The sequence below is a fragment of the Sinocyclocheilus anshuiensis genome, unplaced genomic scaffold, assembly GCF_001515605.1.
Source record: "Sinocyclocheilus anshuiensis isolate Anshui unplaced genomic scaffold, SAMN03320099.WGS_v1.1 scaffold1231, whole genome shotgun sequence".
In the NCBI taxonomy this organism is placed as follows: domain Eukaryota; kingdom Metazoa; phylum Chordata; class Actinopteri; order Cypriniformes; family Cyprinidae; genus Sinocyclocheilus; species Sinocyclocheilus anshuiensis.
In genome coordinates, this window is record NW_015536698.1 from 1,252,190 (window position 1) to 1,277,259 (window position 25,070).

General features: G+C 36.3%; 2 protein-coding genes across 2 annotated transcripts in view; both read left to right on the plus strand.

Annotated features, from left to right (window-relative positions):
• The first annotated feature begins 2,163 nt into the window (after nucleotides 1-2,163).
• On the plus strand, nucleotides 2,164-16,563 carry LOC107654888 (ubiquitin carboxyl-terminal hydrolase 38-like). Its single transcript, XM_016442203.1, has 11 exons — nucleotides 2,164-2,262; nucleotides 5,689-6,423; nucleotides 7,706-7,838; nucleotides 8,037-8,169; nucleotides 8,410-8,511; nucleotides 8,825-8,983; nucleotides 9,416-9,624; nucleotides 9,858-9,951; nucleotides 10,087-10,193; nucleotides 13,353-14,640; nucleotides 15,867-16,563. Exons 2-11 carry the CDS (start codon nucleotides 5,742-5,744, stop codon nucleotides 16,026-16,028), a joined length of 3,069 nt encoding a protein of 1,022 aa, XP_016297689.1. The 5' UTR covers nucleotides 2,164-2,262; nucleotides 5,689-5,741; the 3' UTR covers nucleotides 16,029-16,563.
• A 4,759-nt stretch (nucleotides 16,564-21,322) lies between these two features.
• The window catches only part of LOC107655091 (GRB2-associated-binding protein 1), a 96,384-nt gene continuing 92,636 nt past the window's right edge, over nucleotides 21,323-25,070 (plus strand). The window contains exons 1-2 of the mRNA XM_016442512.1: nucleotides 21,323-21,756; nucleotides 21,845-21,966. Of these exons, the coding sequence (XP_016297998.1) occupies nucleotides 21,895-21,966 (72 nt within the window). The 5' untranslated portion in view covers nucleotides 21,323-21,756; nucleotides 21,845-21,894. The remainder of the gene's footprint in view (nucleotides 21,757-21,844; nucleotides 21,967-25,070) is intronic.

Consider the following 25,070-nt stretch of genomic DNA (forward strand, 5'->3'; position numbering starts at 1 on the left):
AGGGTTGGGAACCACTGGTCTAAAAGGTCAAAAATAAGACGAATATTGTTACTAATATGTCTATTTTTCATAAAGCCTGTTTGAGATTCATTCATAATTTGATCTAGTCCTGATTTTAATCTTCTAGCATATACTAATGCAATCAATTTGTAATCTGTATTCAAGAGAGTGATAGGTCTCGTTATCAATATCCAAACGATCCTTATCTGGCTTAGGGATCAGGGAGATTAAGCCTTGTTTCATAGTTGTCGCCAATTCCTTCTTTTTAATACAATCATTGAACATTAAGAAAAGTGGCTCTTCTAAAATATACCAGAAATGTTGGTAAAATTCAATCGAAAGTCCATCAGGTCCTGGACTTTTTTCATATGTCGAAGAGCTAACTGCAATTCTTCTCTTTTAAGATCAGAATCACAAAGATTTTTAAAGTCATTATTTATCAATGGAATAAAATGTTGAATATTATCAGTAAACGCTTTGCAGATATCATAATTAAAGTCAGGTTGATATAATTTTTCATAAAAAGACCTAACAAATTCTGAAATTAATTTAGGGTCCTCACATAAGGAGTTATTAATACACAATGCTGACAATGATTTTCTCTTAAAATTCCTTTTTTCAAGGGCAAAAAAAATATGCTGTGTTCCTCTCGCCCTTTTCTATCCACTTAGCTCTTGAGCGCACGAAAGCTCCATTAAACTTGTTAGTATACAAGTCATTAAGTTTTGCTTGTAAAGAATGGACAATGGAGCTCACTATCCTGTATTGGGGAGAGGTCAGTGTGGCAACGTGTTGGACGCAAGCTTGGTGGTATGGATTTTTTACTGAGATGTGATTTCGATATTAATAAGATTCCACTTGCACTGTCTAAATTTCATAGTCAAATACTACACTTTTGGAAAATGATATTCACACATAACTTTACTCCGAACAGTTCGACTCTGTGGAACAATAGAACAATACTTATAAACAGGAAATCATTATTTAAAGCTGAATGGTTTGACAAAAGGAATTCTCTTTGTAACGGACTTGATGGATTGTAAAGGTGTTCTACTGGATCACACCAGCTTTGTTGTACGTTCTAATATAAACTGTACTCATAGAGAGTATCAAAAAATTTGTAAAGCTATTCCTGTAGCCTTGATCCACCTAATCCAGAATACTTTGACTTACTCTGATGTCACTCCAGTATTGCCGAATTTATCAATTGGTCATCATAAATTAGTTGATAAAAACTTCAATAATAGGGTTGCTACGGATGCTTTTAAATCTAAATTGTTCCATGATTATAATAAAATGTGCCTGTAAACCATTCTGATATGCTGTGTAAAGCCTTCTCTAAATATGTAAAATGGCCAATTCCGCCTAAAGTCAAAGAAACGCATTTCAAAATTTGTCATAAGATCTATCCAGTTTCCAATTTTCTTCATAAGCGATTTAAATTTGACAAGGCGGGTTGTGCTTTTTGTGATTTTACTGATGAATCTCTAGAACACTTATTTTTTTACATGCTCCATTTCATGCCAGTTCTGGAGTGATGTTAGAGACTGGCTGAATCTAAAAATGTCAAACATCCCTGTATTTAACATCAACCATATCCTGTTTTATGTTGATGATTTAGATAATTCAATATCAGACGTTGTGAATATTGTTTTCCTACTTGCCAAATACATTTTTGTACGTGGAGAGACTCTCGCCCCTGCTTTGTTCATTTCATGAACGAATTTAAACTATTCTACTCCTCACTGAGATTACTTAAAAATTGTCGTGCCCCGAAAATATCATCGGACATGTCCAAGTTGTTTTTTTGTTGTTGTTTTTTTTGCCTTACATGTATTGTGGATCCCCTTCAGGTTTGATGCTGATTGTTATTGTATTTGATTTTATTCTATGCTGTTACCTCTATGAGTTCTTGTATTCTATGTTTAATAAAAATAAAAATAAAATAAAAAACGTGTTGGACGCAAGTGTGAGGTCCTGACATCATTTGCGCGCGTTCAGATGACGTACGTGTGTTTCAACAGCTGATTGAAAGAGGTCGCAGTTCACCAAATAGCTCGCAACATTCACTCCACACTCCAGATCAGTAGGTGGCGGTAATGCACCTTTAAGTTGGTTTGCCAAAACCGCCAATAAACATCAGAAGAAGAAGAAGAAGAAGAAGCAGCTCGCTACATTAATCTTCTAAAAATATATATTTCGGCTTTTGGTTTGATTTATATCCAGTTCTGTAGCAAGATATTTTCGGAATGACGTACTTCGGTGAGTGTCGATGGTTATTGGCCTCTTTTAGTAAGGACTGGAGATAAAATCTTGTTTTTGCTAAGTAAGTGCTGTGGCATTTGTGTGTATCTGCTTTGTTTCGATTCCTGAGTCAGGCTGCTTAGCTGCTGATATTGCCGATAACGATAGAAACAAACCGGGTAACTTATTTCACGTAAAAACAGTGTGTGCGGTTATTTCTGTTTCGTTTTTTATTGTGTCGTGCTACTAAATACTTTGTTTAATTCTTTGATGCTCTTTGTGTTAGTCAAGCTAGCTAGCAGAGTAGTTAGCAGGTAGCTTTATCTCAATGACAGCTTTAGAGAACACACTTCTGTTCTCACATTTAACAAACAACAACATAAGTTGTTGATTCTTTCTAGAATGTTCTGTCTAGGGGAGTAACACACAATAAATACACATTTGTCAGGGTTGATTTTTTGTAGAAAAACATTGTTTACGTTAGCAGTTGGAATTTTCTCTCATACTAGCAGCGTTGTTATTTTTCGGAGTGCTTAAGACATACTACTTTGTATTTAACTAATTTAAACATCCTTTACATCTTTAGGTCAGTGTTATATTCAGGGCTCGCAAAATTTCAAAATCCCTGGTAGCACTTCGGGCAGGTACTCTTTCAGACTTTGGTAGCCCGAAAATGAATTAAAAAAAAATATATATATATATATTATATATAGAAAATCAGATAGGAGTTTAAATGTCAATCAAAAATATTTTCAATACACAAATATCAACAAATATGAAGGAAGGAATTTTATTTCACCATTTACAGGGTATCTGCAGAATTTTTACAAGGCAATTTATGATCCATTTTAAGAGCTGCACAAGTAAAATGAACACGGTATGAGTGGGGTTGGACAATGTCTATGGTAACATACAGTGCTGAGCCATAAAATTACATGATTTACAGTTCAGACACAGGTTTTCACAAAAACAAAAATCATATACAACAGCATTTCAGCCTTTAGACCATGTTTATGAAAAGGGGTAAATCAAGGTTATAAATGTTTGTTAATTTAAAACGCATAAATATTACTGTCTTAATTGTTTAGATTTTTAGAAGGCACATTATCTTCTTTCTCATTTACAACTCCATGTGTTTGCTGCGTAAAAACACGAGTTGATATTTGCATTGATCGGAGTCTGACTATAAACGGCAAGAAAGGCTTATTGGAAATGCAAATTCATTCTCTGCCACGCGATGTCGCTTTAGGATCGCCGAAATAATGCGGTTTCCCGGTAACGGCTGTACACAAAGCAGCTCCGCGCTCATAAACGCTGCTTTATCAGGAATTATAGGTCAAATGAAATTAAAATGCCAACGACACGTTTATGAGGACAGTCGGTTCCCTTCAGATACATTCAAATAAAGACATCCGCCCCGCATTTTGACTTGAAACCTGCATATTTATTCAATGACATCATTGCCTTCTGAAGTTTAATCCAGCCATATCGCCACTCTTGTCTTTCCGTCCCCAACTTGAAATTATAATTAAGACATTTCTTATACCATTTAACGTATTTAAAACTTTTTATGGCCTTAAGTTTAATACAACTCACTTTAGGAGTTTTTTAAGGACCCGGCGGGAGATCTGCATTTAAGATACATTTTGGTAGCCCGACTGGAAAACACAATAGCCCCGGGATGTCAGGCTAGCAATTTTGCGAGCCCTGATATTAATGGCAAGAATTGGCAGCATTAAAAACATAAAGACAGTAACCAAATATTCTGAGAGGGGTTGTACATCTATTGGGTCTCCACAGGGCCGTGCACTGTCATCAATTCTTTTTTTACCTTTATACAAATGAGTGTCAAAAGTTATGAGGATAATTATGTTGTTAAATATGCGGATGATACAGTTTCCCTTTCCTATCAAGCTCAAAGGGTGACGATAGTCATGCACTTACTAAGTTTATTACATGCTGCAATGAGGCAGAGTTGAGACTAAATATAACGAAAACAAAAGAGATGGTGATTGATTTCAGAAAAAAAAAAAACGCTCCAAAGGTGCAACCAGTGCTTATTAAGGACAAAGAGGTTGATAAGAGTAGAGGAGTATAAATACTTTGAAACCATTTTTGATACAACCTTAAAGTTTCAGCAAAATACAGAGGCTATTATCAAGAGGGTTCACCAAAGAATGTTTGCCCTGAGGAAACTGAACTCTTTCTGTGCACAAAAATCTATATTGAGTGCATTTAATAATACTTTTATTGAGAGCGGCTTGAGTTTTCATTCCTATGCAGGTTTCCATCTAAAGAATAAAAATAGCCTCCAAACTATAGTTAGGGCTTGCTCAGAAATTACTGGTATGCCACTGCGAAGCCTAACTGAATTTCATGAGCAGCAACTGATAAGGAAAGCTTGGAGTATCATGCACATGCACTTGTATTAAGTGTTTGACCAACCGATATAAGTTTACCTTTGTACCAGAAGCCATTCGTATTTGTAATTTGAATTTCATTAAGGACTCTTAATATGTCTGTCTGTGTCATTTATAAATTTCATAAGTGGTTGAATTGACTATGAAGCATGTTGTATTGATGTAATTTGTAATTATGTGAAAGTGTCTGTATTAGGCTAATGTGTCTTCCGTGATTTAATTCTTGTTTTTATGTTTATTTGGGAAAAAGTCGGTGATGTGCTGCCCATGCCCTACTGAATTTTCCCCTGTGGGATTAATAAAGTAAACATTAATTAATAAACCAAACTAACTAAACTAAACTAATAATGAAATTATCTTATCTTATTATATATATATAAATCATCTTTTTTGAGAATAAAAAGATTGTATATTACTCAAAGAATACATATAAATGTGCATTTCTTCACAGAAAATTAAATAAATAATTATAAACTTAGTATGAAAAGGGTCTGTTTTCGAAGAGTCACATATTTGTCAGGACGCCTGTGACTTGAAGCAAGGTCATGATTATTAAAATTATTCTTTTAATTGTGTTGAATTTATTTTAATTTTTTTAAGTATTATTTAATCAGTTTACGGTATTAATTGATTAATGAATATAATATACTATTCAATATAAGAATACTTCATTATTTGGAATATTAAAAAAACATTTGAAAAGGAAGTTTGGAGCTAAATTACTTTTTACATAATACTTTGCAATAAACACAATAGTTAGTGGGTAATTGTTTCTTTAAAGTGATGACAATAGGAGAAACTGGGTGAAATACTCTCATTAACTTTCATTTTAACATAAGTTAGTTCATTTTTCAATTTAGTTCAGTGTATTTTAGTTTAATTAATTTAGTTTTTGTTGAGCAGAGGCAGTTTTTTTTTTTTTTTTCGAAAAGATATCCACACATGAAGTATGGCCATACATGACTAATACTTTGACACAATCAGGAATTGCACCAGAAATAATATCATTCTCTCTCATCTACAGTTACAGCTCCATTGGCTTAGCTCACCTTTCCTGTGGTGCAATACAGTCCAGCCATGGATAAGATTTTGGAAGCGCTGGTCAGCTCCTCCCATCCTCTGACTGTCAAACGGGCTATTGTGAAAAAAGTCATGGAGGCTGCAGAAAAGGAAGTGACCGAGGAGCAGTGCCAGGCCTTGTATCATCTCACCACCCGCCTTATTCTCCTGGGCGAGGATGCTTTTCAGCGACAGGTTGGCCTCCAAGTGCAAGAAGCGTACGCACGTTACCATCGCGATGAGTTTGCCTGCTTCTTCAGCAAGGAATACGTACTTGGTCTCCTACAGCAGGGCTATGGCTCTTTGGACCGCAGAGACCCTGCCATCTTGGACTTTCTACACGGTTCCCTCCGACTGCTCATCAGCTGCCCGGCTGTGTTGGAGCTGGCACCATTGCTTCAGACGGAAGTCCTACGCATCATCTGTGAACGGCCAGAACCAGCAACTTGTGCCAAGCTGGCCACCATACTGACGGACTTCCCTCAGTGCGTCCCTCGAGAGAAGGCTGGAGTTCTTTTCTGTCAGCAGCTTGTGCGCACCTTTGTGTATTTCCACTGTCCTGCCACTGAAGAGCGGGAGTTGCGGGAGTATGTGACTCGGGTGACCAGGGTGAGTGTGCTGCTGCAGGGCATCTGGAAGGCTGAGCCGGCCACGCTGCTACCGTCACTGCAGGAGGTGTTTGCCATCATCTCATCCACAGGTCAGTAAGCAGTGATTCCTCTTGTGATGATATTTTAAATCAAGGGAATTAATTCAATGAAAATTCTCTTGTTTACTCACCCTCATGTCGTTCCAACCCTGTATGTCTTTCTTCAGTGGAAAGTAAAAGGGGAAAAATTGGTTGATCTTTTACACACAATTAGAATGAATGTGAATGAAGCTTTAAAAAAAATGCAGAAGCACCATGAAATATCATAAAAAGTGCCCGTAGTAGACATATAGACATGAGAATGAGTAAATGATCACCAATTTTAACGCAACTAATCCAGAAACAGCATTGTTAAAATTAGGGCTGCACGATAAATCGCATGCGATATTTAATGCGCATCTTGTCAGTAAAGACGGTTCTGTAATCAGCGGTAAATCTCCATCACCTGCGTGCTTTCACATTGAGCAGCGCATTAAATATCGCATGCGATTTATCGTGCAGCCCTAGTTAAAATATAGTCAAGATGTGTCAAGCTAAAGTGTACTTGCTTTTTTTTCATCTATATCAGGGTTTTCTTTTTATTATGAAAATAAATTAGTAATTTTAAAATAAAAACAGAATCAGAATAATTCACATAAATTATGAAAATCTGATGAAATATTGTATTTGTTTACCTGCCTGTCATGTGACCTTTAAGCAGCATCAGAGAACCATGAACATGTGAATGTCTTGTTAAATTATTGATTATCTTAAATCTCTGAGGTTACTTTAAGTAAATATTTAGGGTAGCCTAAATACTTTAAGGGGTTCGGCTGACAAAAAAGTTTGTAAATCCCTGATATAATGGGTTGGTATAGACATCAGTCAAACCAATAGGTAGGCCTAATCTTCTTACCTTAATCAAGAAATGTGAGTCTAAATATGATAGGATGATAGGCTTTATGCAGCACATGAAAGCATCTTGCATCTTGCCCTGCAAAACACTATAATTACTAAAATATATTATTGTTAGGCCTATATATGTGTTAATGTTATGATATTATAATGATTATTATAAAATATTAAAATATATTATTTTTTACTATACTTTATATATTTTACTTATACTTTTTATAATTTTTGTTTTTATATTTTATATATATATTTAATATTATAAAATGCCTCCTAGACATATACTATTTTAATATGCATGTGTTTTGTATTCTGAATGTTCTGAGGAACCTCTAAAGGAATATAATAATAATAATAATTAAAAGTTTAATATTATGCTAATTAGACTACATGTGTAAGTGGGAATTGGCAAGTATCCGCAATGTGTTTGTTTTCATTTCAGACCCTTCATTTGAACCCTCCATTGCTCTAGCATGCCTGGTCCAGCACATCCCTCTGCAAATGATCACAGTCCTCATCAAAAGCCTCACCACTGACCAGAATGTTAAAGATGCCAGTATGACACAAGCACTCTGCAAAGAGTGTAGTGTTCATCATGGCTTAACAGATTTTAAATGAGTAGTAATTGTTTTGTTGTTGTTGTTTTTTTTCTAGGGCTGAATGTTGAGGTCAAAATGTTGGCAGTTTTCTTTTTTGTGGCACTGTTACTGTTATATAAGGCTTTTATTTTATATGTTGCCTGTCCTGACCCTGTTTTCTCTCTCCATCTTTTTCAGGATGATTGACTGGTTGTCCTGGCCTCTAGCCAATCATGTGGACACTTGGGTCATTGCTTTATTAAAGGGACTTGCTGCTGTTCAAAAGTTCACCATCCTCATAGATGTTACACTGCTCAAAATTGAACAGGTTTGTGTGTATGTACTCATAATAGAGCACATGTTTAGAGAATTACAAGCAACACCAGCATAAGAGTTCTGATTTGTGGAAGGTATTGAGAAGTAGAATGGATCAAAATTTAGTTGGTTATTTGAGTTTATCAACCATTTTTTTTCTTTGATACGTAAGAATTGGTTGGTGAGACCTGCCTGGCAGAGGCTTTTCTATGTGTTTATGTGTATGAATGTGGTTTTGTTTGTCTGTTTGCAGGTCTTTAATCGTCTTTGGTATCCTATTGTGAGACAGGGAGCACTGGTGGTTCTTTCACATATGCTGCTTAGTTTCCAGCACTCTCCTGAAGCCTTCCACTTAGTAAGGCCACTATGGACATTGCTTCTCTTTCTCCTTTTCAAAAAACCCTAGTTTTAAAACCCGTTGTGCCATTAGATCTTCCCATCAATAAGTGCTCAAAGCCTAATTAAGCCTTCATAGATTACTTTAATTATTTTTTTAAATAAATTAATTTTTTTTTCCCTTTTAATATTGAAATGAGTTAGAACATTCTAAAGATGTGTAGTGCTTTTAAGGACCTGTTGTTTTTAGTGTCTGATTTTAGCATTTTAATATCTGCTTTGTAATAATTTCAGTGTGATGTGAATTATTTTACCCCTGTCATTTATACTAGGTGGTTCCTCATATAGTCCCACTTGTAAAGTCTTTGAAGAACGATGGCCTTCCCAACAGCAAAACCTTCCTGCTGCAATTTGCAGAACTTGTCCACTGCATGATGTACCAGTATTCCGGCTTCCCAGACCTCTATGACAGCATTCTTGAATCCATTAAAGTAAGATATAGACAGGAAATCTCTGGTTTCTTCTCTTATGAACTAACTTAAATCACTGCTGAATTTATTTAGCATTTTGTCCTTGTATGTAACAACTAATTTTATACAGAATCGTTCAAATGTTTGGGGTCGGTAAGGTTAATGTTTTTGAAAGAAGTCTCATGCTCCTCAAGACTGCAATTGTTTGATGAAAAATACAGTAAAAACTCTAATATTGCAAAATATTACAATTTAAAATAACTGTTTTCTATTTTAACATATTGTCAAATGTAATTTTATTCCTGTGATGGCAGAGTTGAATTTTTAGCAGCCGTTACTCCAGTCTTCAGTGTCACATGATCCATCAGAAATCAATCAGTCTTAATTATGCTGATCTGATGCTCAAGAAACAGTCATGTTGTGCTTTGAGTTTTTGAAAGTTTAAAAGCACAGCACTTATTTAAAATATACATCTTTTGTAACACTATAAATGTGTTTACTGTCGCTGTTCAATTTAATGCATCCTTGCTGATCAAAAAAAAAAAAAAATCAGGCCTGCTTAAGATCACAGGAAAATCAGAAACAGGGAAGACGGGACTTGTGAATCTGGGCAACACCTGCTACATGAACAGCATCATCCAAATTTTATTTATGGCAACAGAGTAAGTTTTAAATCTACTGCATATTATCTGATCTCTTTCTCAACTGTTTAACTGTCTAACATTCTCCATATGCAAATACCATTACGTTTTTATACCATTTTAATGATTGCATGTAAGCACAATGTTAATAATACATGATACAAATTATCCTCAGGCATTTAAATGTTTAAAATATTTATAATGCTTTTTCAACTGCAAGATATTTCTCAGCTCTAACGGTCTCTTTTTAAAAGTTTCAGACGGCATGTTATGTCTCTGCAATTGAATGGCAGCAACACCCTCATGAAGAAGCTCCAGCTTCTATTTGCCTTCTTGGCCCACACACAGGTATGTTTATCTTCTGCGCAGTATTCTGTCTGTCCTCTGAAACGTTGCAGCGCTTGGCATTACTGGGTAGGGGTGTTAAATTAGACTGTTAAGCATATCTGCTGGTGATTATTTATCATGCTATATGCCCACCAGAGAGCAGCATATTCTCCAAGGAGTTTTTTGGAGGTTTCTCGGCCACCATGGTTTACAGCTGGATCCCAGCAAGACTGCTCAGAGTATTTGCGCTTTCTGCTGGACAGGTAAACTCCGAAAATGGCTATGGCATCCTTTCCTATAACTATAAGAAAGATGTATGTTTAAAGCCTTCTACACACTGCACAATTTTCGGCTGTCCCAGACGAAAGATTGGCATTGTGAAACAATCGTGGCGATTTCTGTGAGTGTGGCTCCTCAACGGTGGTCCTATGTCATACAGTGAGAGAGGTTCAAAGACGGCCGTTGTCACGGTCTTGCGACCAAAGATAGTCCGTCTGACCGTGTCAGAAATTCAGCATGATCATCGCACAGTGTGTTTGCTTCTACGACCCACGTTTACTGACCAGCCAATAAAAATGCGACATGAAATCAATGCGACACGGCGCTAAAACATAAAACTGCTTATCTCAAGCACACATAAAGACTACAACTGGCAAAATGTGATTCATCATACTCTTTTTGTTTAACACTAGCGCATGCTGATGACATTTTATTCTTCTATAGTAACATGCGTCGTAGCCTACAAGTCAATAGGTGTCATCATCGTACAGTCTGCATACATGTTGTACCCAAGTTTATCAGATCCATGTCGCACAGTGTGATTTGCAATAATCTGCTAAAAGAGTTGCTCTAGGCCGTTTTGCTGTGAGTGCTTAAAGGGGTAGTGGATTGCGATTTCACTTTTTTAACGTTAGTTAGTGTGTAATGTTGCTGTTTGAGCATAAACAATATCTGCAAAGTTACCAAGCTGAAAGTTCAATGCAAACGGAGATATCGTCTTTTAAAATTCTGGCAGTTTAATGCCTACAAAAACGGCTGGTAGGGACTACAGCAAGTTACTTCCCGGGTTCGTGACATGACATAAACCCAGATAAACCCCGCCCTCGGGAAAAAGCAGCAAAGGGGGCGAGGCCATGCTGCGCTGCTTTAAAGAAAAGAGAGAGAAAACTAGAGGTGCACGTAAAAATCTATTCATTTATGAATCGTGATTCTGTCTTCTAAAGATTCTAATGGATTCACAAGTTTCAAAATCAATGTTCTAAAGCAGTGGTTCTCAACCCTGTTCCTCGCGTCCCCCTGCTCTGCACACGCTCTGCCTCTCTCTCATTCAGCTCAGCTCCAACAATTAACTGTTCCAATTATACACTTATTTTCACATAGCTATGAGAAGCGTTGCCTTACTGTATTAAAGGGTTAGTTCACCCAAAAATGAAAATTAGCCCATAAATTACTCACCCTCAAGTCATCCTAGGTGTATATGACTTTCTTCTTTCAGACGAATCCAGTCAGAGTTATATTAAAAATTATTAAATGAAAATCTCTCTTTTTTTGTATAGTGTAATTTAATTATCATTGAAGCTCAAGAAGTATGAACTGAACAAGTAAACTACAAGTGAAACACGCATCCATTTGCACATTTGGACATTAAAAAGAAGACAGAGGAGAGCTGGTCAGCCTTAATGTCAGCTGTACAAATAAGTCCATAAAGTATGTGGAAAGTTTTCTTTAGCCCTGTTTCTCATTGGGAAGTAAGATGATTTCTTCATTTACAGGGGTTAGTATGATTTTATTGCCATCGAGAATCCAGAATGTCTGTTTTTCTCCTGCCACCCTCATACAAATTCACAGTCCGAATCCACATCTCCTGAGTTTACAAGGAGGGATTAATCCAAAAAAATTTATTTTTTCTACAATCAAGCACCATACGGTAACTGTTGTGCTTCACTGTACTGTGTATGCATTTTAAATATGGACATTTTTTATTATTGAATTGCTGGAAGCTGTTTATAAGAATAATATAATGTTATCGCTTCACTACAGAGAGTAGGAGCTGTTAAGAATTGAAAGTGAAAAAAGTGAACAAAATAATGTACTACTTCTGAATAAATAACTTTTGAAATCTGTTATTACTATGGCTGCAACAAGTTTGCAATACAATTTTTAATTGTATGCATTTATATATATTAGGGCTTACATGAGAATCATTTAACTAGTCAACCAAGTTGCTGGGTAAAATGTTGACCTTATGTAAATAAGAGGTTGTGTGTACTTTCCACATTTTCAAAATGACTTCCATCATTTTGAGAGATAAAATGCAAGACAGAAAACCATTCAGTTTTCCTATTAGATGGGATATTTAAATAAATAGGATATTGTATACCTATTAAATTAATATTTAATTTATTATTTGTCTAAGTAATAACATTTTGTTTACATGTGACTGACCACGTGACAAATGCATTTCTGGGTCCATAGGGTAAAATTGTCACCTGAAAGGACAAGTCCAAATAAGGCTGTACATTCCTTTTGCCATTTATTGTAATAATCCAATGAGATGTTTGAATGCACAAGGAGTCTGACAACAGCCAGTGCTTCACACAGAGATCTGATCACACCAGGGATTACATGAAGAAACAGAAAAAACTGAAACAGACTAAATCCAGAGGAACTGTGGCAACGTCTCCAAGACGCTTCAAGAAACCTACCTGCAAAGCTACAGTGCTGTGAAAAGTTTTAGGCACTTGTGCAAAAATGCTGTAAAGTGAGGATGCTTTCAAAAATAATGTCATAAATAGATTTGATCAATTAACTTCTATTAACTAAATCAAATCAACATTTGGTGTGGCCACCCTTTACATTTAAAACAGCTTTTGTCTTAGGTGCATTTGCGCATAGTTTTTCAGATAGATTTGCAGGTAGGTTTTTCAAAGCGACTTGGAGACGGTGCCACAGTTCTTCTGGATTTAGTCTGTCTCAGTTTTTTCTGTTTCTTCGTGTAATCCCTGGTGTGATCAGATCTCTGTGTGGAGCACTGACTGTTGTCAGACTCCTTCTGCATACAAAAGTCTTACTGGATTATTACAATTAATGGCAAAAAGAATGTTTGGAAATGTAAACATATATTTCCCACTGACACACTACAGCAAAAGATAACTGGCTTATAAAAAAAATAAAATAACTTGACTTAAAACCATTTTTTTGTTGGTGAAAATACTAGTGGCCTAAGATTTTTTGCGTAGTAGTGTATATAATTTTGTAATAATTAGTTATCTGCGAATAAATATGACATTTATCTGATTGAGTATTTTAATTGATTATAAGCCTAAAAACAATAAAATAATGTGTTTTCTTATTTACAACAGCAGGGGGAGTTAATGTATTTCGTGTATTTGTTATGTTCTGTCTTCCTATGTGATATGAAGGTTGCATGAAGAAGAGAAGACTCTCTCAGCCCTTCAGGTGACCAGCCCAAAACCTGAACCGGCAACCACTTCTGCTGAAACTTTTCAAGCTGCTGCAAGTCAGCCGGTCGCTGATATGCCATCACATCCATATCCTGTGGCAGCCAATGGAGATGGTCGCACTCTAGTAGAGCGTATGTTTGGTGGTCGACTCTCTACAGCCATCCGCTGCCTGCAGTGCCACAGCCTGTCAGAAAAAGAGGAGCCATTTACAGACCTCTCTCTTGCATTCTGCCCCTCGATGTCCAAGTGCCACGGTCCCACCGATGAGCACAAAAGCTCCTCCTCTGTGGGACCCTGCCAAGGGGCGGTGAATGGAGGCAGTGAATCCTCAGAGGGCTCAGTAAAAGAAGGTGCAGGAACCAGGATGGAGAGGCCGTTGGTGGAGCCCACACTGTCTGCACCAGATTTAGTTGACTACTTCCTGGCTCCAGAAATCCTAGAGAATGAGAACTGCTACTTCTGTGAACGCTGCGCCTCACTGCAGAGGGCGAAGAAGGTCATGCAGGTGGTGGTGGCACCGGAGTACCTCATTCTGACTCTGCTGCGCTTCTCGTATGATGCCACCTGCCACGTCCGCCGCAAGATCCTGGACAATGTAGGCATTCCGCTGCACATGAGCCTACCTTTACGCCAACACGGTATCTCCGCTTCAACATCCTCCTCAACTGCAGCTACATCTTCCTCATCTGACTCCCCCGACAGTGGTGAGAATCTAGCTAAGAAGCTCAAGCCTTCTCGAAAGGAGGATGGGATGGCGGTAAACAGAATAAATAGTGAGACAAATGACAGCGATTCGGAGATGCTGTCAGTGCCGTATGTTTTGAGTTCTGTTGTAGTGCATTCTGGGATGTCCTCAGAGAGCGGTCACTACTACTCGTATGGAAGGAATGTGAGTAGCACTGATGGTTATGTAGCTCATCCATGTCCTAAGACCCTGGAAAGCTCCAGCCTATCAGAGAGCTCGACCGACACACATGAGGAAATGGGATGCGCTGAGCACAAGTCCATGGACTGGTTCTTGTTTAATGACAGCCGAGTGTCTTTTACAAACTTTGAATCATTGCAGAATGTCACCAGTCGCTTCCCTAAGGACACAGCCTATGTCCTGATCTACAGGAAACAAGAGGTCAGTGGACAACCAAGCAATTCAGGGCCAGTTGTAAATGGCTCAAGACTGAGTGGAGAGCCACCCCTGCAGAAAGAGCTGATGGATGCCATTACCAAAGACAACAAACTCTTCCTACAGGTTAGAATGTTGTACTTTATGATGCTCTTATGCTCACAAAGACTGCATTTATTTGATCAAAATACAATTAATAAAGGTAATGTTGTGAAATACTGCTACAATAAAAAAACAGATTTTAATATGTTCAAAAATATAATTATATAATTCATTCCTGTGATGGCAAAACTGAATTTTTAGCACCCATTACTGCAGTCTTCAGTGTTACATGATCCTTTAGAAATAATTCTAATATGCTGATTTGCTGCTTAGGAAACATTACCAATTATTATCAGTGTTGAAAACATTTGTGCCACTTCATATTTTTGTGGAAACAATGAAACATTTTTTTCAGGATTCTTCTATGAAAAGAAATTTCAAATGAACGTCATTTATTTAAAATAGATTTTTTTTGTAACCATGTAAAGGTTTTTACTGTACATTTAATGCATTTTGCTGAATAAAAGCATTAATTTCTTTAAAAAAAAAAAAAAAAAAAAAAAGCTTTTGAACTGTAATATATAATCTGTAATAGGGCTGCACGATTAATCGCATGCGATATTTAACGCGCATCTTGTCAGAAAGCCGGTTCTGTAATCGGTAAACCACGTTCATATTCGCGCGATTTTTTGCGCTGCTCATCTGAACAACGGCTCTGTGTAGTTAATGCTGCTCAATGTGAAAGCACGCAGGTGATGGAGATTTACCGCTGATTACAGAACCGGCTTTACTGATAAGATGCGCGTTAAATATCGCATGCGATTAATCGTGCAGCCCTAATCTGTAATCTACATGCAAAAGTACATGCATTTCTCATACAAGACTTGCATACACATTTTCTAATGCTAATAAATGCTAATAAAAACTTAGTCATTTGGTGCCAAATACATGTAGGGGAAAACACATAGGACAGGAAATTATATTATAGAGAGAAAACCCTGCTGAAAACTCTCATGACATATATCTCTTAAAACATCTCTTACAAATGTAATTAAATACTTTTTACCTTAAAGGATATTAAAGTATTTTAAATCTTTGTTGAACATAATAATTAAGATACTCTTATTTTTCTAAGGTGTAATGAAAATGTTATTTATTGTTATTCTACATGACATTTTTAAAAGTTTTGTTAAAAATGGTTTTTCAAAATCATATGAAACCTTTTCCTTTATCTTGGATACTCTAATTAGTCAGTTGATTAGAGTTGAACCTGGAGCATAGATTTAACCCTTCGTTTCTTTTCCTTCCAGGAGCAGGAGCTGAATGCCAGAGCTCGGGCTCTTCAAGCAACCTCTGCTTCTTGCACATTCCGACCCAATGGTTCTGATGACAACGATCCCCCTGGCAGCTGTGGACCCTCAGGTGGGGGTGGAGGAGGGGGCTTCAATACCATCAGCAGACTCGTCTTCTAAGGAAGAGTCACAGACATACTCGGAGCACTGGACAGTCCCACTGACAACACCGGACTCCATTTGTTTTGCCCTAATTGCCCACAATGTGGATAAGTGTGCCACCTCAGAACAGATGTCTTAATTTTTCTGGTTTGTGTGCTTTTTCCCATTTACATTAACGTTCATTTACATTGACGTTCATTTACATTAACGTTCATTTACATTGACGTTCACTTGAAATTAATTGAAGCACTTCGAGTACTATAGGTCAGAAATGGGCATGCAATAAATTTGTACAGAATACAGTAATAATTACATTCTCATCCTGGAATCTTAATTGTTTCTGTTTCTAAACAGAAATCATTAGACAGAGAATGGTTTTAAAAATTCAAGCAAATATTTTTGGACCATACTATACAGTGAACTACTTGCATGAATGTTTTAATTTAAAGTTTTTCAGCTTCTGGTTTGAGGATTACAGTTATATCTGTTTTGTCAATTATTTAATTACAATTAAGTTATTTTATTAATTCAGGGAATACTTTTTTGACTTAACTTTAAAAAATGTTTTTAATTTTTTTTTTTTAGAATTTTATGTGCCTTTCAATACTTCAGATTTTACAAAATTATTGGACTAGCTACACAATAAACACCTTGCTCTTGCTGTACAGCGTTAATATGTAATGATTATGTTTTTGCTCTATAGTGAAGACTCGTCATCACTTAACATGGTCTAATTTTATTATTTAAAATGCATGTTACAATTGATCACTGTCAGATTCTGTGTCATTTACTAGTTAAAAGATCTGAGAAGACTGTGCATATTTTATTTCAAGGTTAGAGATGTAATTTCAGTATGAAAGCTCAGTGTTATATCAAAAAAAGCTGAAATTTCAGTTTTCAGTGTTCAGTTAAAATAAGACACACAACATTTGATTTCAAGACAAGTACGTTGATACATTTTCATTACTTAAAAAAAAAAAAAAAAAAAAAAAAACACTTAAAACTCTCGCCAGTATATTGACTTTGTTCGCAAACAATATCCACCAGTGTTTATTGAAATCATTAATATTAAAAAACGTTTTATTTCAGCTCATTTTATTTCTATTTCTCACTTTTGTTTAGTTTAAGTAAAACCTAAAAACTATATAGACATTTAAATAATGACAAAAAACGTCAAAATGACTACAACTTTAAAATTAAAATGAAAACAAAATATAAACAAACTCTAATAATATATACATTAAAATAACAATGGGTTATACTGAACTTCAAAGCAACAATTATAACAAGTGTTATTCCTGTGAATATTCTATGGCTCATGACATGTTCTAAGACTGAGGTCTGTTTTGACTATCAGAGCATGAGACCTTTGTTAGTCACCTTGTGGCTATAAATCCATAAGTCCACCCCCAACATCCCAGTGTCCTCAGTTTGAACCACTGTGCTCCATGTCCTTTGGTGAACCCTGACACAATGCTCGGCTTTTGAGCACACAGTCCTGTTCAAATCAGTACGGCATCATTGTCCTGGTGCATTAGCTTAGAATAGACCCTTAAGGCTGTGGTGAAGCACTCCTTAGATGCACATTTCTTAACTGAAGAACTAATACATGTAGCAAAGACGGCATTGTGGTTTTCAAATGTGGGCACCTTTAGTTCTTCATTCCCTCCAGAGCCATTAGCTTTATATCATGTTGGGCGCTGCAGCGTTGCACCACTCACACAGTCTGTAGAACCATTTGGTAAAATCAATGACTCTCAATTATTCAACAACTGAGATCTACACATGTCTTTGCTACAGTTTAGGCCACTCCCACTGACAATTTATTCTATGACATGGAAATTGTTATCATATTGTAATAGTTCTGTAATAACCTTTTAAATAGCCACTTATATCGTCTTTAGGTTTTTAGATCAATAATCGAAGAAAACAAACAAGGTGTTGATTGTAAATTATGGCATAGACAAAAATACTTAATATAAATTATAGGCTACATCAGATATCACATATTTGCATATTGTCATTATAAAGTCTCATAAAGTTTTCGTTTTTGGCTTCATTCTTGTTTGATTTATAACATTTACCATTTGATGAGTAATTTTAACAACAGACTTTTGTAATTAAATCTGATGAGACCATTTCTCTGGAAAAATAAATAATAAATAATATAAGTAAATACATAAATGCATGTAGTCTTCAACACATAACTGCAGGCTTTTTTTCTATTTAAGGTATTTTTCTGCACTATAGCTTGACAATAGCACTTGTCTAATAATATTTTCATTTATTTTAGGACCTCAATCATTAAAAAAATTCACTGTGAACTGAAGTGAATAAATCCAATGCTTTCTGACTAAGTACACTCCACCATCTTTTTGTCTTCTCTCTCTTTCTTTCTGATTTACATTTTACATCTTTAGAGTTATAATTAGTTATACTAGCCTACTGAATTTTCCATACTCGAAATTATAATAATTAACTATCACAAAAAAGCTACGTTAAAATTAGTAGTTTCAAGAATAAACAAATCCTTCCTTAAATTGTAAAAGTGATACCTAATTTAATAATTGTATATACTGCCCTAAGTGTACTGGAAGTGCACCTCCATATTGCAAAATTTTCATTTTAATCCACAACCTGAAATCACATGATGAAAGATTATAGGATAATAAACTGACTAAATCAATCCTTTGCAATGAGCTGCAAATTAGGCTACATTGAGTAGGCACAAAGTTTCAGAGATGACTGGGTAAGGCGTTTAGCATTCCGAAGATACCAATCCCACAAACATGAAAGTTCTGTACTCAAACTGTTCACTTTTCATCATTATATTGCTTATTATCGGTGATATAAACTTTAATACCTTGTACTATGCTTTTTAGTCGTTTATCTTTAAACACTGTGCATTTCTGCCATTTTTTTTTCATTAGGCCTATTTATAAAAATATATCCTATGTGTAAAATAAATTCATGTATTAAAAAAAAATAATAAAAAAAATAAACTGGCAATAAAAATAAGTGGCATAACCGCAGGCTACTTTGACAGTTCAGGGGTCTCATTTATAAAATTCTCCGTAGATTTCATCCTAAAAGTGTAGGTAGGCACAAAAGCTAGATTTTGCGTACGCACAAACGTTTTCAGATTTATTAAACCATGCATACGCCAGAACCTCCGCAAAAACCCCTTTATAAATCCCAGTCAGGGGAAGTTTGTGCGTACGTGCATCTCCACCCCGACTCCTCCCCAAAATCACCATATATGGCGCTTTCAACGCCTAGTTTTACTATGCATAACCTCATCTGCATATAATTTCTATGCATATTCCCATCCACGTGACACCATGTTTAACACCGTCAAAGGTACAAGACATTAAGGTGAGATACGGACTATAAATGCCATTTGTGCTATGCACATTAATTTGTATTGCTAAAAATCATCCAGTGTCCTTGTTATGTTTTAGAATAAATATATCAAAATATCCATAAAAACTATTTAAAATAGTTCTCAGAAAAATAATTTAGAATAGAGTTGATCTCATTCATTTCCACTGGCCCAATATTCAGTTGTTTAAAAAAATTCAAATTAAATTAAATTATTGCAGTTTTGCTGACAAGGTGAACATCTTTTAAGATATGCTTAGTGGAAAAATATAGGCCTTTATTTATTGCAGTGTAAATACAATTATCTGCGCGTCATTGACAAAGTATTTTAAAAAGGAAACGTGCAAATCTTACCGTTTTCTTCAAGTTGTATACATCCTTCAAATACAGTGGTATTTTTCATAATGTTGTGGAGATGCCTTCACACGACATCAACACTTCCGTGCAGCTGCGGTTGTACAGTAAGCTATTATCATTGGACCTATTCAAACTGGACAATAGACCGTTCCACCGAATCCAGCAGTGTCCGCCATAATATCGAAGTAAGTGCGCATCATTGACGCTCTCGCTAAAAATATTTTCTCATAACATGAGATGTGCAGTTTAGTTTAAGGATAAATGATTGTGCACCTACAGCACTCCTCGCTGTCATTAAAACATAACATACCACAAGAAAAGTAATCAAGCGCATCCACTACAAATAGGCTATGTCTGAATTCATACCATTTTGGTTTAACTTCTGCGTAATGACTTTATGTAATTTCAGTGCTTATCTCCATTAATGAGAGTGGAATATTTCATGTAAATGTATATGATGAAATGAAAACAGTTTAAAATCGTTGTTTCGCCTACTTCATTACTTTTCTCTCTCCAGGAAGAAAAGGTCTGTACGCATGGGTCAGAGTTTGCGTGCAGATGCGCACATTTTCCCGTCAAGTTAATTTTTTTATAAATCCCACCTTTTGCGCAGGAAGTGGCGTACGCTTCTTTCAGGGCAGGTTTTGTGCGTACGCAACGGTTATAAATGAGGCCCCAGATAAGTGCAGTCTTTATCGAGACGTTCGCTTGTATATTGCTACTGGAAGTCTCTCTATGACTCTTTTCTGCGATTCGGTTCTTTCGAACAGCTCATTTGAAGAGTCGGTTCAAAAACTAATTCTGTGATTCTTTTACGTGCTGACGTAATTACGTCATCGTGTGTTGAATATTACATGCCCTAGATGTTTAAAGGGGTGGTTGACTGGTTTTTTATAGGCTTGATTGTGTTTATAGGGTGCAGTCTAACATGTGTTAATAAAGCCAAATGTAGACACACATTTCTGTTTATTACTTTATTTTTTTAGAATGGGCATATTAATGACAGTGTTTATTGGACTGTTCAGTTCATGTTTATTGCAGCATGATTCAGCTCATAAAAATCTAAACATAACAAATACTTTAAAAATCAATTAGTGCCTAAATATTTGCAATCACATTAAATAATACAAATGTGTTTAAATTTCTTGAATAAAAAGGTTGGCAGATAAAATAATATTAAAGAAAAAAAATATTTAAAATGACTTATAATTATAGTCATATACACTGACCGATTATGATTATTATTATTATTATTATTTTATTTTTACAAATCCTTCAAAGTTGGTTTGCGAACCGGTTCAGTCGAATCATTAAAAAGATCAGACTCAAAAAAAAAATTAAAAAAATAAATCACTACTTTATTATAGCAGTCTTAATCCGAATTTAAGCCATTTTATTTGGGGCTTGGGTAAGAGATCTGTTTAACACCGATAGGAGCCACCGTCCCAGTGTTTTCCCTCTGACAGAGCAACACTCCAAGACTACATTTCCCATGATGTAATGTTCTTTATTCTCCGTCTTGACCGACTTTTCCCTGCCTCCGTAGGCCAGCAGAGGCTGAGTTTAGGGAAAGTATCGACGTTTATGCTTGTCAATCAGCAAGGAGCCGTGGGGAGTGAAACTGGAGGGAAGGTCGACGATCGGGACGGATTTCTAGTTCAAAAAGCACTTCAGTGCCAATGCGACCATAATGTTTTGGAAAAATAAGGAAAAACTATATATTTTCAAGGAAACGGTTTTGGTTTACTTTGAAATAAAGTAAAAATCAAAGCTTTCACTACGCCGAATTTGGCGAGTATTACTCGCTGCCTCGTTGCATTTCAGCTTGGGGGGAAAAAACGAAACAGCGGATGATTTACTCCGACAAAGTGTGTAAACTAAAAGGGGGCTCAACTACAGACGGATATTGCTGTGTTTAGACATATTGTGTTTGATATATCAGAGGAGAGGACTTCATCCAGAAGAGTTTCTAAGAGCCGAGTCGCTCTGCTGGAAACCAGGAGTGACGGTATTCATGTTGTTTTAATACACGCACTGAAGACACTTAGGCGCTACTTCCACCTCATGTTTTGGGACTTTGGTTTCATATGTTGCAGGTTGAAACACGAAACCTAAAGCGCGTATTTTCCTGGAAGGTTAGAAGAAAATGAGCGGAGGAGAAGTGGTGTGTAGGGGGTGGCTCAGAAAGTCTCCACCTGAAAAAAAGTTACGGCGTTATGTAAGTAACGTTTACATCTTATTCAAATGCACTGGCAGTGTTGTAACCGCAGGACTGTTGGGAGCAAGATTCATGCAAATGTATAGTGCACTTTCCAACAACCGCAGGTCAATCACTGCTCGCGATCTTTCGGTTAAGGCTTTTTCGTTCTGAAATGCTGACGATTCAGGAATAGTTTGAAAACGGGATCAGTTCCTCAAAAATATGCGAGTGTGGACGCTGTCTTTGTGTTCATAGCACTGAAATTGTTGTGAAATTCGCATGTGCAAAATCCTTATTTGTGGCGTCTTGGTCGGTTCTGTAGGACACACCTACCAGTGTTAAGAGAGAACTTTTTTGTTTGTTTATTAAAGGTACACGGAGTATTTTTTAAACATTCACTCGCAAACTAAGAGCGTTTTTTTTTTTGAGAAATAACACTGAATAATGCACACTATGAGACTCTCACATGCCAGTTTTCTAGAAAAGGCTGTTTTCTTCTACATGGAGTGGGTCGCTCCCTCATGGGCGGCGCCATGTTGACATCACATGACATAATTGACCTAGGTAAGAATAGTAAAATAGTAAAAAGTCATGTTTACTTTATGTATAGCACTTTTAGCTTGTCGTTAGGGTGGAAACATAAAAGTAGGCCTACATATAAATAGTTACAAGCGCAAACAGAACACAGGACGGTCACAGCCATTGGCAGGCAGGTTGCAGACTGAAAACTTGTGGTAGTCTGGTCAGGGAGGTGCAGCAGCTAGCCACCAATAACATGCAAAACATCTTTGGAATTGAATCTAAGAATGTCCATAAGTGGATGGAGTATGAGATGGGGAAACATAGACAAAAGGGAACACAACAAAGTATAAAAAAAACAGAACAAACTTCATGCATCCATGACTATAGGAATCGGTGTAAGTCCAAATGGTCTGGTACAGTTGGGAACGATAAGAGCCAGCTATGCATAAACCTTAGTGATGCTTATTGTTTTAATGGAATGTGGCTTGACCTGCAGACACCACGATCATACATCTAAATCTAAACATGTTTATGTTCTGTTTACTCATGCAGAAGTTGTTAGCAAGCAACATTCTTTTATGCAAGAGACTGTGACAATAATGTGTGCACACGATTTGTTTACAGTAGGCATGGCTCTTTTTGAAGTTTTGACAACTTTTTAAGTGGTTCAAGCCAAAAGCTATTGTTTATATGCATCAAGGTTGCAGAAAACAGTGCTGGTACAGGTAGATGAAACTAACCATAGATTCAATTTAGATTCAATTTAATTGTGTCAATTGCACTGCTTGCACCAATGATCATTACATGGACAGCTGGCTCCTCGATCTGTGCATTTTTTAGATGTTTTCCTTAGTTTTGTATTAAATATATTGTCACGTTACATTTTCATAGAATTCAAGGTTTTTAGAATTTTTCACCAAATCTTACGAAACGCCTTTGTTTGCTGCTACTTTAGTTGCTAAGACAACTGAACACTTAACTTTCCATTCTGTCTGCACTGGATGACTCAGTGCATTTAGTCATTCACACATTGTATGTGTACCATGGGGTCTTCCCTTCCTCTTAGTGGTAATATATACCAATAATCTGTAATGAAATCACTCACTTATAGCTCTGCCTGCTATCGAGCCCTAACCAAACATGTTAGAAATCTCCTTCAGGCTCATGTGATGCTTTTTTTTTTATTGGATTCCTTTAATCTGGTGAGGCTCTGCTAGAAGCATTGCTATTTAATTTATGTTTTATCTCATTGTACAATCAGCAACACGGTTTAGACTCAAACAGCCAAGTATTTTGCAAAAGTGGGATCTTTGGCATATTTTGCCATTGCGATTTCACATGCTTTGAGCTTCCAGAGTAAACGGTAGTCTGTTGAATGTGATGAACAATATTTCATGCCTCCAAATCTAATTAAAATGATTTCTGAGCTCATCCACACAATGCTATAATAAGATTAGATCCAAGCAAGAACAAGTGCTGTGTTGTAACACAGAATGTTCTCACAAGTAAGTTGTAGATTTGCTTTTGCTTGAGACATATTTAAGCAAAGTGATTGTGGACAAAAGCCTTTGTAGTTGTTTAGTTGGTTTTTAGAGTGAGATGAGAAACTTAATTCCTTTTATCCCTCCTTTCTTGTTGCAGTAAGTTTACAGTCTAGGTTTACAGTAGTTTTAAAGTGCCGTCCTCAACATTGGTCTTCATTCTCAGCCTGTTTTCGGGTGCATGAAGGTGGAGTGGTCTCAATGTATCACATGTGGCTGATTAGGACCAGACTGTTTTTATTGGAGCCGAGTGGCTGCTATACTCCTCCTCAAAAGGAGCCCCATGCCAGGTGTACAGGCCTATTAGTGATTCTATATCTGTTTTTGACCAGCTGTACATTGATCAACATGAGCTCTAATTTTAGATACATTTTGCAATTTCTTATGCTGTGACTGCACAGAGAAACTATAATCCTGTAACAATTTTTATCTGCTTTAGACGTCCAGTGATGACTTTATGTCATTCGTAGACATCCTCCAAAAATGTGCACTACCATTCAAAAGTTTGAGATTGGTAAGGTTTTTTTTTTTTTTTTATGAAATTGAGGAAGAAATGTTTCTTGAGCACCAAATCAGAATTAGAATGAGCATGTGACACTAATGAGAGTTCCGCTTTGTGTCACAGAAATAAATTACAGTTTAAAATATATCACAATAGAAAACTTTTTTTTTTTTTGTAATATTATTTCACAATATTCATTTTATAACTGTATTTTTATCACATAAATGCAGCCTTGGCAGGCATAAGAGACTACTTTAAAAACATTAAAAAGATCTTGTTGTCCCCAAACGTTTGAACAGTATAGTGTTTGTCATTCAAATTCCATTGTTTATTAACCCTCATTCGGTGTCTTTTTGTGTCTATATTAAAGCGATCTCTTCTTGGGTCTTTAAAGGGGTCATAGGATGCTACATGCACTTTTACAAGTTGTTTGAACTGAAATGTGTGTTGGCAGTGTGTGTATACAACCACCCTATAATGTAGTGTTGTCAAAAGACCCGGTATTTCGGTACCAAGTCGGTACTAAAAAAATGAAAACGTTACGGTACCAGGTTTTT

Coding starts and splice junctions, on each gene's coding strand:
- LOC107654888 (XM_016442203.1), top strand. CDS start 5,742: ATGGATAAGATTTTGGAAGCGCTGGTCAGCTCCTCCCATCCTCTGACT. Junction 8,984..9,415: donor GCATTCTTGAATCCATTAAA/GTAAGATATAGA, acceptor TTAAAAGCACAG/CACTTATTTAAAATATACAT. Junction 9,625..9,857: donor ATTTTATTTATGGCAACAGA/GTAAGTTTTAAA, acceptor TCTTTTTAAAAG/TTTCAGACGGCATGTTATGT.